The sequence below is a fragment of the Mobula hypostoma genome, chromosome 2 (assembly GCF_963921235.1).
Source record: "Mobula hypostoma chromosome 2, sMobHyp1.1, whole genome shotgun sequence".
NCBI lineage: Eukaryota > Metazoa > Chordata > Chondrichthyes > Myliobatiformes > Myliobatidae > Mobula > Mobula hypostoma.
The window spans coordinates 31758644-31775625 of record NC_086098.1 but is presented as its reverse complement, the minus strand read 5'-3'; the positions used below and the strand labels follow the sequence as shown (position 1 = coordinate 31775625).

The window sequence follows — 16982 nt, the reverse complement described above, 5'->3', positions numbered from 1 at the left end:
TCTGGAACTTAGAAGGCTGAGAGGGGGTCATATTGAAACATATAAGATTATTAAGGAATTGGACACGCTGCAGGCAGGAAGCATGTTCCCGCTGATGTGTGAGTCCAGAACCAGAGGCCACAGTTTAAGAATAAGGGGTAGGCCATTTAGAACGGAGTTGAGGAAAAACTTTTTCACCCAGAGAGTGGTGGATGTATGGAATGCTCTGCCCCAGAAGGCTGTGGAGGCCAAGTCTCGGGATGCTTTCAAAAAAGAGATGGATAGAGTTCCTAAAGATAGCGGAATCAAAGGTTATGGGGATAAGGCAGGAACTGGATACTGATTGTGGATGATCAGCCATGATCACAGTGAATGGTGGTTCTGGCTCGAAGGGCCGAATGGCCTACTCCTGCACCTATTGTCTATTGTCTTATTAATTTAATCTGTTTATCATCAACTCGAACAATTAAGATAAACAGAAAACAACAAAAATGAAGGATGTGAAGAGCTGGATCCCTGTTTTTCAAAATGATAAATGAAAGTTAGAAATAAATCCATTTCAATTTTGGATTTTTTTTGTTTAAAATTAGGAAAAAATACACCATTCTGATATTTTGTTTACTCTTAATTGTTAACTGTTTCTACTGGAATTTACTTTGAAGCAATACTGTATTTCACCTACATTTCCATGAAAAGAGTAGTGGTTGCATTGAGAGCATACTGCAGCATTTTAGTGCCAATTTTGATATTTGAAGTGTCTTAAGGGTCATGGACTTACGGTGCTGGAGTTGTATAACATAGAAATTGATCCTTCAGCCCGACACATATTTGTACATCTACTCTAATCTCATTTGCTTGAATTAGGTCTATATTCTTATAGGCTTGTCATGACTATCTACACCATTTATGCTTCTGTCAGGTTACCAGTTCACTTCACCCCAGGGAAAGTAAGCACAAGCTATCCAAAAAAAGTTGCTGATGAACGCAGCAGGCCAGGCAGCATCTCTAGGAAGAGTTGCAGTCGATGCTGCGTTCACCAGCACTTTAATGTGTGTTGCTTGAATTTCCAGCATCTGCAGAATTCCTGTTGTTTGCGTTTTTAAACAAACTATCCAATCTCCCTCCATAACTAAATTCCTCCAATAAGGGTAACATCCTTATGACTATCCTCTTCTTTCTCTCCAGACCAACCACTTCCTTAGTCTAGTGTGATAGAGCGGCCTGACCCCAGTTTTGTAAAATTGCAGCTTAACATCCTAAATTTTACTGTATATACTGTGCCCCAAAACTATGAACACAAACACTCCACATTCATTCCTCACCACTCTATTTGTGTTGCAGCTTTAAGGAACGCTGGGGTCCGTCTGTTCATCAATATTCCTTTGTGCTCTATCGTTTAGCTCTATTTGTCTTCCCAATATACATCACTTCATACTTACTGGGATGACGTGCCATCTTCCAAATCTCTGCCTGACTTTCCATTTGACCTGTATGCTGCTGTAGCTTTAGATGACGTTTCTCACTATCCACACCACAACCAAATGTTTGTGTTATTTGCAAACTTGCTAGCCATTCTTCCTGCATTCACATCCAATCACTACAAACCAACAGGGGGTCCTGGCACCAATCCACGTAGCACAGCATTGGCTGCGTACTTCCAAACATGAATGCAATCGCCTACCAAAATAACCTTCCATCTTCTATCATCAATCCAATTTTCAAACTATTTTCGCAGCTCATCTTGGATCCATGTGCCTTCTGGTCCAGCCTACCTGTGGGGTACTGGTCAGTCTATACAGACAATATCAAGCACCCTGCCGTCACTTTTATAGGTTAACAAATGTTGGTTTTAAAGTTGAGTCCTTTTCATATATGGACAATTGCAGTTCTGACAAAACTAATCTGAGATCATGGAATTGGCGCAGTCGACGCTTCAGGCTTCGTCCTGACGAAGGGTCTCGGCCTGAAACGTCGACTGCGCCTCTTCCTATAGATGCTGCTTGGCCTGCTGCGTTCACCAGCAACTTTGATGTTTGTTGCTTGAATTTCCAGCATCTGCAGAATTCCTGTTGTTCATGGAATTGGGTTGAGTATGAGAAAAGTTGCAGGTGAAGCAATTAATGATATTAGTGTAAAAAAGAGTTGTGTGGTCTAATTTTCTGCCTCTTTCCCACTATTTTAATTTATCAGGGCTGTTTCTCTGAATCTGCACTCGTGACTTGGGGTTCTGATTGATGGCACTGAATTTTAGCTTGTTTGCCTTCTATTTATTTTAAAACCAAAACAATGACAAATGAGCTGTATAACTGATGCACTGCACAACTGAAAATGATCCATGAGGCCTGCTTGATGGCAGGTCTCCTCGAACTATACCCTTGAATTCCTGGTGAACTGAAAAGGGTGTAACAGTTGTGCTGCTCAGTTCTCCCATCTGGCCAGATTAAGCCATAGCAACAGCTGGTGGACTGTGAGGTAGGTAGTGGAAGAATGCCACAGAGCCTGGCACCAACAGAAAGATATAGAAACTGGTAACACACATCAAAGTTGCTGGTGAACACAGCAGGCCAGGCAGCATCTCTAGGAAGAGGTACAGTCGACATTTCGGGCCGAGACCCTTTGTCAGGACTAACTGAAAGAAGAGCTAGTAAGAGATTTGAAAGTGGGAGGGGGAGGGGGAGATCTGAAATGATAGGAGAAGACAGGAGGGGGAGGGATGGAGCCAAGAGCTGGACAGTTGATTGGCAAAAGGGGTATGAGAGGATCATGGGACAGGAGGTCTAGGGAGAAAGAAAAGGGGGAGGGAGGGAAACCCAGAGGATGGGCAAGGGGTATAGTCAGAGGGACAGAGAGAGAAAAAGGAGAGAGAGGGAGAAAGAATGTGTGTATATAAATAAATAACGGATGGGGTACGAGGGGGAGATGGGGCATTAGTGGAAGTTTGAGAACTCAATGTTCATGCCCATGACTTCTCAAACTTCCGCTAATGTCCCACCTCCCCTTGTACCCCACCCATTATTTATTTATTTATATACACACATTCTTTTACTCTCTCTCCTTTTCTCCCTCTGTCCCTCTCACTATACCCCTTGCCCATCCTCTGGGCTTCCTCTCTCCCCCTTTTCTTTCTCCCTAGACCTCCTGTCCCATGATCCTCTCATATCCCTTTTGCCAATCACCTGTCCAGCTCTTGGCTCCATCCCTCCCCCTCCTGTCTTCTCCTATAATTTCAGATCTCCCCTTCCCCCTCCCACTTTCAAATCTCTTACTATCTCTTCTTTCAGTTAGTCCTGACGAAGGGTCTCGGCCCGAAACGTCGACTGTACCTCTTCCTAGAGATGCTGCCTGGCCTGCTGCGTTCACCAGCAATTTTTATGTGTGTTGCTTGAAATTCCAGCATCTGCAGATTTCCTCGTGTTTGTGTTTTTATATAGAAACTAGTATATGGCATATGGATAACTGACTTGGTACTGACATAATACATCTTCCCCCTTGCAGTATTTATCTGCTGGAAGTCAATGGGCAATCAATTGTCTCAAACAGCATTTATACAGATGGTAAACTAGCATGTTCACCATTCATCTGCCATAATCAATAGTGATAAATTTTCTGATATCCTCTAATTAGTGTTGAAAGATACAGTATTGATGTACTTGAAACTGACATTACTCTTGTGAGTTAATGCCACTTGTTAGCTTGCTCATGTAGTAATTTAGCAGACTTAGCAAAACCTGGTCTGAAAAATGCCAGGATATATATAACGGAGAATGATATTTAGATTCAATTTACGGTTTCTAAATCTTTGCACTGAGTCTCATGCTGTTTACTTTGCTTTGCAGTGCCTAAAAAATTGCTGGATGAAACCAACCCCAAGACAACTCACTATAAAGGGATTCAGCAGCTCAGTTTTCCACCACACCACAAGCCTTATGATCGTAATATTGTAGGAGATGGTGTTTTTCCCCATGATGCATTTCCTTTCATAACAGAGGCAACTCTGCCAGGTATGTTCATTTGCACTATTTTATAAAGTGATTGCAGTGGAGGACTGACTATCTTTAGACAGCATTCTTTTTACAGTTAACACTTATTTACAACTTTACTACTTTTGACTGGAGGGCAACTCTGTACAAAGAGCCAGAAAATAGAAAAATCTCAAAATATTGAGCTGCTGAGGGAGTATCTGCAGAGGGAGATCAGTTAATGTTTCAGTTTAATCTTCACCAGACAAATTATGGTGAAATATTATCAGCCTATAAGGTTAACTGTTTTACCCTCCATGTGTGGTACATGAACTGAATATTTACAATATTTTGCATTCTTATTTCTCATTTTCATCATCTGCAGATTTTTATTTAGATCAAAAACGTCCTCTCTTCATGTAAGTAGAGTTCTATGCTACAATTTCACCCCAATAGCAAATTTATTTATTAATCTTAAGGAGCTGCATTTATGCAAGGATCAAAAAGGAATCCCTTGAAGGCATATTAATAAGTATATTTTTTCAAGATAAATAGCTTGAACTTTAAAACTTGTACGTGCATCCTAGATTTCATTTGGCTGTGTAACAGCTCTGGTAAAATTATCAAACTCAAGCTCCTCCTTTTTTGGGACAGGTAGCAATCCTGGGTCCTGGGGGCAGATATGTCTCTACTAAAGTAGGTGTAAGGCACTCCTTCCCTCTGCTAACCTGCAGGCCACCCTTGGGCAAGGTGTAGCACCTACTTAGCCCCCAAATCAGGGTCACGGGAGGAGGTGGTGGATGGTCATATGAGCAGCTGGTACATATCACAAGTTCTGATTATGCAACCACTGACATGAGGCAGACAATCTCTGAGGATTATTGATAATGACCGGGGTCACCCATCTTGTAATGACATTGCCCAGAAAAAGGAAATGACAAACCGCTTTGGCAGAAAAATTTGCCCAGAACAATCATGGTCATGGAAAGACCTTGATTGCCACATCATACAACATGGCACATATCAATGAACAATCTTCATGTAAAATTTTAATGTAAGCATTGAAAGAAAAATGGACAACTCAAGGAGGTAGATTTAGTATTTAATATAAAAATATGCTTACTTCATCCCTTTTCTCAGTAGACATAGCACAGAAGAAAAGACTTAATGTCAGAAGATTAAATATTCATGAAGGCCATAGAGGACGGGGCATATATAAAACAAGAGTTGAATATTCTGTTGCGAAATATGCATGTGTGGAAAAGCTATCACTGGAACTGTTGTTCCTTTGCCAGATTTTCAGAATAAAATTTTCCGTTGGGAATTACCATTTTGGAGACAGAATGAGATATTTTATGAAAAACTTAAATGGAGATAAAAGAATGTACAGTGGAAATCTTTTGCATAACGTGAGGCTGAAAACTTGAGTACAGGAACTAAGTCTTTATAAAAATTGGAAAGTAGGCAGAGTTTAAGACACTACTAAGAATGTCGAGTCACAAGAGAATATAAATTATGTGCACTTTACAAATGAGACTGGGAGTGCTAGGGTTAAAGATAAATGAACAGGTTGTGCAGAAAGATTTAGTTGTCATTTGATGTAACATTTATTAGTATTTTATAATTAAATAGCAAAGCTTAGAAAAGCTGGGGGAGCAGAGAAATAGAGCTGGATGGAGCATCTGAATGACTCAGCAAAGTCAAGTAGCTGTCAAGAAGCAGGGAGTCTGTAGAAGGACTTAGACAGATTGGGAGAATGGACAAAGAAGGGGCAGATGGAAGATAGTGCAGGGAAGTGCATGGCCATGCACCTTGGCAGAAGGAATAAAGGTGTGGACTGTTTTCTAAATAGGGAGAAGATTTAAAAAATCAGAGTTGTAAAGGGACCTGGGAGTCCTCGTGCAGGATTCCTTAAAGATCCATCATCATCATCATCATCAGGTGCGGTGCCCAGTTTGAGCTTTGACTGCCATGGCCCACACACTCCTGTTTTGGATCAAGTGGATCAATTCATTGGTATTCATTTCGAGTTCTCTGGCTGCTGTCTCCATCATCATTTGTCTCTGTCTTCCTCTTGCTTTCTTCCCTTCAATCTTTCCCATAATTACCGTACATTCTAACTCCTCTTTCCTAATCACATGTCCAATGAAGTTACATTGCCTTTTCATGATCTCATACATTATTTCTATTTTTGTGCTTGCTCTGTTCATGACATCCTCGTTAGATATTCATTTCATCCATGATATTCTTTGCATCCTCCTCAAAAACCACATCTCTGCTGCTTCAATTCGTTTCTTCATGTTACTAGATATTGTCCAACATTCTGATCCATATAACATAACTGGATAAACGTAACATTTCAGTGCTCTGAGGCGGGTTGTCATGCCCAGTTTAGTGTTGGTCAGTATACTCTTCATTCTCGTAAAGGTGTCTTTTGCCATCCCTATTCTTCTTTTGATGTCCATGTCGCACCTGCCATCTGATGTCACCCAGCTTCCTAAGTAGCAAAAGTTCTGTTCTTGTTTTATGTCCTCCCCGTTTATTTTCAGTCTGCAGATAGGATTCTCCTTCTTTTTGGATCTCACCATACATTCTGTCTTTTTGCGATTGATAGATGGACCCTGCAGATTAAGCTGGTGGTAAGGAAGGCAAATGCAATGTTAGTGTTCAGTTTGAGAGGACTAGAATACAAATGCAAAGATGTAATGCTGAGGCTTTATAGCCATTGTTCAGACCACTCTTGGAACTTTTTGAGCAGTTTTGAGCCCCTCATCTAAGAAATGATGTGTTGGCATTGTAGTGGGACCAGAGGAGATTCATGGGAATGGTCCCAGGAATGAAAGGGTTAACATACAAGGAGCTTTTGATGGCTCTGTGCCTATACTTGCTGGAGCTTAGAAGAATGGGGGGGGGGGGGCGGGGGAGGAATCTCATTGGAACCTATCGGATATTGAAGGGCCTAGTTAGAGTGGATGTGGAGGGGATGTTTCTTATAATGGGGGAGTCCAGGACCAGAGGACACAGCTTCAGAATTTTGGGATGTTCATTTAGAACAGAGGTGAAGAAAAAAATTCTTTAGCCAGGGGGTATTGAATCTGTGGAATTCATTGCCCTAGACAGCTGTGCAGGCCAAGTCATTGGGTATATTTAAAGCGGAGTCTGAAAGGTTCTTGATTAATCATGGTTTCTAAGGTTTCGGGGAGAAGGCTGGAGAATGGGGTTGAGAGGATAATAAATCAGCCATGGTGGAATGGCAAAGCATTCTCGATGGGCCAAATGGCCTAATTCTGCTCCTCTGTCTTATGTTCAGTCTAGTAAAATTACAGAGGTAGCTTCTATTATAGTAAGCTAAATAACTATGACAGAAATAGTTGAAATGAAAGTACATGCATAAGTCTATTTCTGAAAGCTACTGAAGTTTCAGTTATCTATTGCTTCCAAAATCCTAACATAGTTCATGACTGTAATGATTCTCTAATTTAGCTCTACTTTATAAACTTCCTTTCCTCATTAGAGTGATTTTGTCTTAAAAGTCCTCCAAACATTTTTAATGGTTTAATTTAACATGGTGCAATTCTCATCATTGTCATTGATTCTCCTTTCAATCTACTCTGTGTTACCATTTGTAAGCAATGAATGTTATCATCAAGGTTCCCATGCGCCTTTATCTCCAGTTCTATAGTTATTTATATTAAAGCCACCTGAACTCATTATCCAGACTTATCCTCAGCTCTGGAAATGACTCATTCCACACAAGTCATTACTCTATGAACTAAAACCCCACACAGTCTCCGCAACTCATACTCATCTCACAATAGAACTGACTCATCTGTTTTTGTCTCCACACCCTTCAGTGAGAAGGCAGGGGCATTATTTCTCTCAGTTCTTCAAAGCCACAATTTCTATAAATCATTGATCATGAATGCAAATTACCCGTAATTTTGTTTCTGTCATTGTGGGCCTCCGTTCCTTTATAGGATGAAATTATATGATAGAATTCTACATAGGTAGATGAAGGAAGAACTTTTTTTCAATAAGTGAAATATTACAGATGATGCAAGTAAGAAATAAACGTGGCATATACTGTAAGTACTCAGCCAGCAAGAGACCACGTGAAGAGGGGAATCCAGTTATCTGAACAATTTTAGTTCATTGTAATTGTTCTGGTGAAGGCTATTCACCCTAAATATTCACTGTTCTCTCTCTGCAGATGTGTCCTGAGCAGCTCAATATTTCTAGGATTTTCTGTTTTCATGGATCTCTGTGGAGTTATTTGACAGCTACAATTAGTTAAGTCATAAATAAATTCTTAATAACAATTTTAAAGGCCACATTTGTGTTAACCCACGACATTCTCTTTACAGTTGTGTCATTAGTTTAAGGAAATAAGAAATACGAGCAGGAGTAGGCCATCTGGCCCATCGGATCTGCCCCGCCATTCAATAAGATCATGGCTGATTTGTCCATAAACTCAATTCCATCTACCTTCCTTTTCCCCATAACCCTTAATTCCCCTACTATGTAAAAATCTATCTAACTGTATCCTAAATATATTTAGTGAAGAGGCCTCAACTGCTTCCCTGGGCAGAGAATTCCACAGATTCACCACTCACTGGGAGAAAGTTTCTCCTCATTTCTGTCCTAAATCTTCTCCCCTGAATCTTGAGGTATTGTCCCTTAGTTCTAGTCTCACCTACCAATGGAAACAACTTTCCTACTTCTATCATATCTATCCCTTTCAAAATTTTGTATGTTTCTATAAGATCCCCTCTCATTCTTCTGAACTCCAAAGAGTATATTCCCAGGTGACTGAATCTCTCCTCATAGGGTAACCCCTTCCTCCCTGGAATCAATCTGCTGAACCTCTTCTGCACTGCCTCCAAAGCCAGTATATCCTTCCTCAAGTATGGAGACCAGAACTGCACACAGTACTCCAGGTGCGGCCTCACCAGTACCCTGTATAGTTGCAGCATGACCTCCCTGCTCTTGAATTCAGTCCCTCTAGCAATGAAGGCCAACGTTCCATTTGCCTTCTTAATAACCTGTTGTACCTGCAAGCCAACTTTTTGCGATTCATGCACATGCACTCCCAAGTCCCTCTGCACAACAGCATGCTGCAACCTTTCACCATTTAAATAATAATCTGCTCTTCTATTATTCCTTCCAAAGTGGATGATCTCGCATTTACCAACATTGTATTCCATCTGCCAGACCTTGACCCACTTGCTTAACCTATCTATATCCCTCTGCAGACTCTCCACATCCTCTGTACAATTTGCTTTTCCACTCAGTTTAGTGTCATAAGCAAATTTTGCTACACTACACTCAGTCCCCTCTTCTAAATCATCAATGTAAATGGTAAACAACTGCGGGCCCAGCACTGACCCCTGTGGCACCCCCGTCACCACTGACTGCCAACCGGAGAAACACCCATTTATACCAACTCTCTGCCTTCTATTGGTTAACCAATCCACTATCCATGCCAATACACTTCCTCTGACTCCATGCATCCGTATCTTACTTATATGTCTCTTGTGTGGCACCTTATCGAACGCTTTCTGGAAATCCAAATATACGACATCCACCTGTTTCCCTCTATCCACTTCACTCATTATGTCTTCAAAGAACTCCAGTAAGTTTGTCAAACAGGACCTGCCCTTTCTGAATCCATGCTGTGTCTGTCTAATGGAATCACTACTTTCTAAATGTTTCGCTATTTCTTCCTTAATGACAGTTTCAAGCATTTTCCCAACTACAGATGTTAAGCTAACTAGCCTATAGTTGCCCGTCTTTTGCCTACATCATTTTTTAAAAAGTGGCGAGACATTTGCTGTCTTCCAATCCACTGGGACCTGCCCAGAGTCGAGGGAGTTTTAGTAAATGATTACCAACGTGTCTACTTTAACCTCCACCAATTCCTTCAGCACCCTGGGATGCATCCCATCAGGACCAAGGGACTTACCTACCTTCAGGCCCTCTAGCTCGCTCATCACTATCTCTTTAGTGACAGAGATTTTATCAAGGTCCTCACCTCCCATTTCATCCACAACATCCTTCTTTGGCATATGAGGCGTGTCCTCCACCGTGAAGACCAACACAAAATAGTCGTTCAATGCCTCAGCCATTTCCTTAACACCGCTTGGTATCATAGCTGAGATTGGCCCAACTACTGAAATGGACCCAACTGTGGAAATTCTTCATCCCACTCCAGCCTATGATGTGCACACCAGCCTACACCACTGTGCAGGTTGATAGGTAAAGATGCCAAAGGTTACGGGGAGAAAGTAGGAGAGATGAAAGATAAATCAGCCATGATTGAACGATGACTCGATGGGCTGAATGGCCTAATTCTGTTCCTATAGTCCGCCCCTGTGCAGATAAATAGATAAAGCATGACTGAGTTTACTTAGGTGCTTTATCTTAAGGTCTAATTTCTGGTCCTATTCTCACACTCACCACGTGAGGACGTCGGAAAATGCACAGATTTTTTTATTATCAAAATAAACTTTATTCATAGTAAAAAATAATTCCAAGAATAGACCATGCAATACTTTTTCGTTCTTTATATTCATAGACAATGCTTTCTGTACTGTTCTTTTACATTCCTATACATCAGTAGCACTGCAGATATTGGGCAGAATTGTATTTAACCTTATGCACATCTAAAATGGAGAAAAGGCTTTTGTTCAGATGTTTTGTAACAACTGAATGAAAGGCAACTTAAAAGAGAACAGATTTTACTAGATAACTTAATTGGAGTAAATTAAAATTTAACAGCTCGAGGTGAAGACTGGCCAGAGTCTGATTAAAAACCTTAATTTTTTGATAATGCAAGCATTGGCAACCCTAAGCGAATTTAAATTATTAACATTACTTATCTACAACTGGTGAGAGGAAGTTGTATCTCGTCCTAGCTAAATAGAATAAACGATCCTTTGAAGGTAGTAATAAAATCCAATATCTCCACCTTTTACATCTGGAGCATTGGGAAACAGTGGTTTAACGTGTTTGGTCTAAAGTCTAAGATAAGTTACTCTTATGCTGTGGAGTCACATGGTGGAATGCAGCCCTCTTGCACACCAGCTATATAATCTTGACTTTTGTTCCAAAATGTTTTAAAATTGTTTGAAATGTCAGAGAATCAAGACTTCACATGAATTAGAGTTTTATAGGATTTGGAGAACAGTGTACTATGTACAGAAGGATTTCTGACCTTGAAATTTATCAACACTTATGCAGAAGAAAAGAAGAAAGGAAGATCAGCTTCTAATTACCCGATGGACACTAAACCTCTTCCTATTCCACTGGATGAGAGTAATAAACAGCTTCTGGAAACAAGGGGCATTCGGACTAAGATGGCATTATTAAGCAACATTCTGGAAACCTATTCCTATATCGTAGGTAGGCCAATACTTACCATTTCATTTTGTCATACTCTGTAAGAAAATTTGTAGTGGTAATGGCTAAAGATTTCGTTGAGTTTCGAATTGAACCTTTAGTAAAAGGAGCGACTCAAAGCAGACCGCAAATAAGAGTTAGGAAAGTGCATATCTAACAAATAAGATTAATGAAGGGCTTTAGTGGAGGCAATTTTTGATAGGCTCATGAATGCTTAAAAGTCTTTGTTGAGGTGCTTCTATTTAGCTCTGCAAGACAGGTGTGAAACAGTGGCAGACAGTCGAAAGTGAGCAGAGTTGTGGAGGTGGAAAGAGATGCGCTTTGTGCTGGAAAGGTATGGAGTTAGGAAGCAGATTAGTGATGAACTCATTTATGAAGTTGTGAATGATTTGTTTTAGGTGGGACAGAGGGAGGTTGCTGTCAATGGCAAGGAAAAATGGCATTAACAATATGTTATACTAAAAGTTGATTTTTTTTGAGGAATAATGACCATTTTCAAAAACTTAGCTATAATGTTAAATATTTTATATAGTAGATTTAAGACGAGAGATGGAGATACCAGGTACCACTGAAGCTGTTGTACGGCAATGATGCTCCATTTCATGAATCTCAGAAGGGTCTCAATGCAGTCTGTTGAATGTTCACTATTTAGTTATTAGCAGAATGGAAATGGATATTATGAAATAAAATGTGAGAAGAGTGAAGTGATAACCTAGCAGAAGTAATTCTATTTTTCAACACACAAGCCTGACTACGTTGAATCTGGCTTGTGCCTCCTTTCACCCAACACATCAGATCTGGGATTGCACTTGCTTTTTCCATCTGTGCAACTCCTGAGCCATCTAGAACTAGAGCTAGGAGACATTGCCTCAAGATTCAGGGGAGAAGATTTAGGATGGAGATGAGGAGAAACTGTTTTTCCCAGAGAGTGGTGAATCTGTGGAATTCTCTGCCCAGGGAAGCAGTTCAGGCTTCTTCACTAAATATATTTAAGATACAGTTAGATAGATTTTTACATAGTAGGGGAATTAAGGGTTATGGGGAAAAGGCAGGTAGATGGAGCTGAGTTTACGGACAGATCAGCCGTGATCTTATTGAATGGTGGGGCAGGCTCGATGGGCCGGATGGCCTACTCCTGCTCCTATTTCTTATGTTCTTATGTTCAGCTGTGACCAATGATCCGGCTACAGGCAGTGGAATTTGCACTAAAAACTGTCCTGATCTGACGGTCGTGCTGTCAAAAGGCCTTTTCCCAGAGTGTTTTTATTTATCTCTAAATGAGAATCTAAACATTAAATATAATTAAAAACACAAATTTTGGGAAAAAAATTTAAGCACAGAACACAGAACATAGAAATCTACAGCATGTTACAGGCCCTCCAGCCCACAATGTTGTACCAACCATGTAACCTACTCTAGAAACCACCTAGAATTTTCCTAGTGCACAGCCCTCTATTTTTCTAAGCTCTTGTACCTATCTAAGAGGCTCTTAAAAGACCCTATTGTATCCACTTCCACCACCGCTGCCAGCAGAGCATTCCATGCACCCATCTCTCTCTGGGTGAAAAACTTACCCCTAACATCCCCTCGGTACGTATTTCCAAGGACCTTAAAACTATGACCCCTTGTGTTAGCCATTTCAGCCCTGGGAAAAAGCCTCTGGCTATCCACATGTTCAATGCCCCTCATCATCTTACACAACTCTATCAGGTCACCTCTCATCCTCTGATGCTTCAAGAAGAAAAACCCAAGTTCACTCAACCTATTTTCATAAGATACGCCCTCCAATCCAGGCAACATCCTTGTAAATCTCCTCTGCACTCTCTCTATAGTATCCACATCCTCCCTGTAGTGCGGTGATCAGAAGTGAACACAGTACTCCAAGTGGTGTCTGACCATAGCTGTAACATTACCTCATGGCTCTTGAACTCAATCCCACGGTTGATGAATGGCAACACACCATATGCATTCTTAACAACACTGTCAACCTGCACATCAGCTTTGAGTCTCCTGTGGACACAGGCCCCAAGAACTCTCTGACCCTCCGCTCTGCCAAGAGTTTTACCATTAATATTTAAAAACTTTTTTGCGAAGGTCAACAATCCCATTGAAATAGTCGAAGCTGCTCTATGTGCAATTGCCATAACTGGCAAGAAGCTGAGAAGGTATTTGCAAGTCATCCCAGCTCAGTAACTCCCACATCATCGCTGGATGCAGTGTGGGGTAGAGCTGCAGTTCACACATGAATGCTCCTCACATGCTCCATACTTCTATCATAGTCTGTACTTTGGCATGGCAGAGTGCAGGTATGCAAGTCCAGAATATACTGACACACACATTGGCAGCTGACTGATGGTTTTCAGCAGAACCACAGCACGTTACTGTTCACAACCAGACCCATTAACTTGCTTCTGAAGGCAGGAGTTGCCAGAAGGTCATTTTATGAGTGCTTATCTTCTGACTAGATTGAAGCAATACATGCAAGATTTATCAGTGTCTCTTCTGGTGATTGGAGCAGGTGTTACCTACATCATGGGGTACCGCAAGGCTCAGTGCTGGGACCCCAGTTGTTTACAATATATATTAATGACTTGGATGAGGGAATTAAATGCAGCATCTCCAAGTTTGCGGATGACACAAAGCTGGGTGGCAGTGTTAGCTGTGAGGAGGATGCTAAGACGATGCAGGGTGACTTGGATAGGTTGGATGAGTGGGCAAATTCATGGCAGATGCAATTTAATGTGGATAAATGTGAAGTTATCCACTTTGGTGGCAAAAATAGGAAAACAGATTATTATCTGAATGGTGGCCGATTAGGAAAAGGGGAGGTGCAATGAGACCTGGGTGTCATTATACACCAGTCATTGAAAGTGGGCATGCAGGTACAGCAGGCGGTGAAAAAGGCGAATGGTATGCTGGCATTTATAGCAAGAGGATTCGAGTACAGGAGCAGGGAGGTACTACTGCAGTTGTACAAGGCCTTGGTGAGACCACACCTGGAGTATTGTGTGCAGTTTTGGTCCACTAATCTGAGGAAAGACATCCTTGCCATAGAGGGAGTACAAAGAAGGTTCACCAGATTGATTCCTGGGATGGCAGGACTTTCATATGAAGAAAGACTGGGTGAACTGGGCTTGTACTCGTTGGAATTTAGAAGATTGAGGGGGGAATCTGATTGAAACGTATAAAATCCTAAAGGGATTGGACAGGCTAGATGCAGGAAGATTGTTCCCAATGTTGGGGAAGTCCAGAACGAGGGGTCACAGTTTGAGGATAGAGGGGAAGCCTTTTAGGACCAAGATTAGGAAAAACTTCTTCACACAGAGAGTGGTGAATCTGTGGAATTCTCCGCCACAGGAAACAGTTGAGGCCAGTTCATTGGCTATATTTAAGAGGGAGTTAGATATGGCCCTTGTGGCTACGGGGATCAGGGGGTATGGAGGGAAGGCTGGTGCAGGGTTCTGAGTTGGATGATCAGCCATGATCATAATAAATGGCGATGCAGGCTCGAAGGGCCGAATGGCCTACTCCTGCACCTATTTTCTATGTTTCTATGTTTCTATGAAATTAACTTCATCATGACCTTGCATCTTATTGTCTACCCCCACTACAGATTCACTGTTATAGACACATATATTCTGCTTCATATTATTGTTTTCCTTTGTACTACCTCAGCATGTAGACACAAGGAAATGATCTGTATGGGTGGCATGCAAAAAAGTTTTTTGCCGTAGCTCACTATATCAAAGTTCAAAGTAAAGTTTATGATCAGAGTACATACACGTTATCACATACAACTCAGAGATTCTGTTACCTGCAGGCATACTCAGCAAATCTGTAGAATAGTAACTGTAACAGGATCAATGAAAGAGTGAATAGAGCATAGAAGACAACAATCTGTGCAAATGCAAATATAAGTAAATAGCAATAAATAAGGAAAGCGTGAAATAACAGGGTATTCATTCCTTAAAGGAAGATCAACGGTTGTGGGAACATCTCAATAGATGAGTATATGTGACAACAATAAAAAAAACAGCAACTGTACTTAAATCTCAACACAGATTTGAAAAACAGCTGGTAATGGATGAGAAAGCATACTGTAGGCTTTTATGCATCTCATTGGTGAAGTAGGACCTGAATCCACTAAGTACAGTCCTTTCCTCCTCACGGTGTCAGAAAGTCTGTGCTTGACAGTTCAGCAAATACTTACCCTCTGCCCAAACTACAAGCTTGAAGGTCAGTTTAGGTGGCAACTTTCAAGAGTTCGTACAGATATGCTGTTGTAGTGGGCTTGATTGGGACAGACGTCAGAGGATAGCTGAAGGGAATATCCTAAGTGTTTGTGTTTTGGAAATCCTATTAAAGCCTCTGACCCCTGTGAATTTGATCACTAAAAGCCCACAGTAGTTTGTTTGTTACTGATCCTTTCCTTTGAAAGCTTGGTGCCGGATATAGTGACCAGTCCTTCCTTCTCCATCTCTTGAAAAGCCACATTGATAAACCTGCCCCTAGGACCTGAGGGTTTAATTGAAATCACAAAAGCCTGTTGGTGAGAGCAATTTATAACAGGGCTGTTGTGCATTTAATCCATAAATGTTGCATAATAAGCTAAGGCTCATTCTATATTCAAACAACATTTAATAATTGAACTTCTTCATTTTATGCATTTGAAGCCTTTGTTAGTTCACAAACTGATTGCATCAAAATATTACTTAGTGGATATTTAACAGTGTATACTCACTTTTTTTTTATCTCTGTAAGAGTAAACCATCAAATTGGTAGCATTTGTCATGAATATTGAACTTTCTTTTTTGGGATACATGTATGATATACTCCACTTAGAAAAGTTACATCAAACCACAACCAATTAGGTCATTGAGCAGCTAATTTCCAGTCAAGATGGTGCAAGTGAACAACGATTCCTTGGGTGACATCTTCCAGATAGTCAATTATTTCAGTTTTTCTACATCTTCTACATATTCTTTTTATCTTAATTTTGTTTTTGAAGAGGAGCCACTGGGTCCTGATGCTCTCGGAGATGTTATCAAAATTCTGAGAGTTATGGATCGGGCGATAGTTGTTACCAGCTTCTTTTGGTTCTATGTTTTGCTGCCGATTGATGGGCTGAGGGTTTGGGTGATCTGTTAGTTTTTGCGGAGGGAGGGGTTGGGGGGGCTTGGTGTTTGTGAGTTTTTGTTTCTTTTTCTTTTTGTGTGGAGGAGAATTGTTGTCTTTCTTTGAGCTACTATGTTTTTCTGTATTTTATGGCAATCTGAAGAAGACAAATCTCAGAGTTGTATTCTGCATATATACTGTACAACAATTTGAAAGGCGCTAAATTTCGTGTTTCTTTTGATTTCTTTGGTCAAAAAAATCATACATTTAAAAATAAACACAAGTGTAAATGTTTGTGTTTTAATATAATTTAGCAAGCATGTGAATAACTCTGACAAAGATATCAGCTTTAAGTCCAGTACCTTAGAGTTATTAAACTTCATTTAACCTGAGACACATAAATACGGTTCATCATACTTCATAGGAAACATAGAATACTCACTGGTGTCTAATTCAACTGGTTGATAAGAGTAAAGTTGATAAATTTTCACATGGAGGTAATTAAATCCTGGCAAAGCTTTTGGAGACCCG

The 16982-nt window shown here is 40.7% G+C and overlaps 1 protein-coding gene across 8 annotated transcripts in view; it reads left to right on the top strand.

The window, feature by feature from the left end:
* The window catches only part of LOC134338816 (protein eva-1 homolog A-like), a 301553-nt gene that overhangs the window by 281815 nt on the left and 2756 nt on the right, over positions 1-16982 (top strand). For 4 of the 8 annotated variants that reach the window (XM_063034895.1, XM_063034903.1, XM_063034922.1 and 1 more), the window contains 2 exons: positions 3816-3980; positions 11178-11339. In XM_063034895.1, coding sequence (XP_062890965.1) covers positions 3816-3980; positions 11178-11339 — 327 coding nt within the window. Of the gene's footprint in view, positions 1-3815; positions 3981-8148; positions 8228-11177; positions 11340-16982 lie in introns of all 8 variants that reach the window. The other 4 variants (XM_063034952.1, XM_063034942.1, XM_063034933.1 and 1 more) reach the window with 2 other exon arrangements.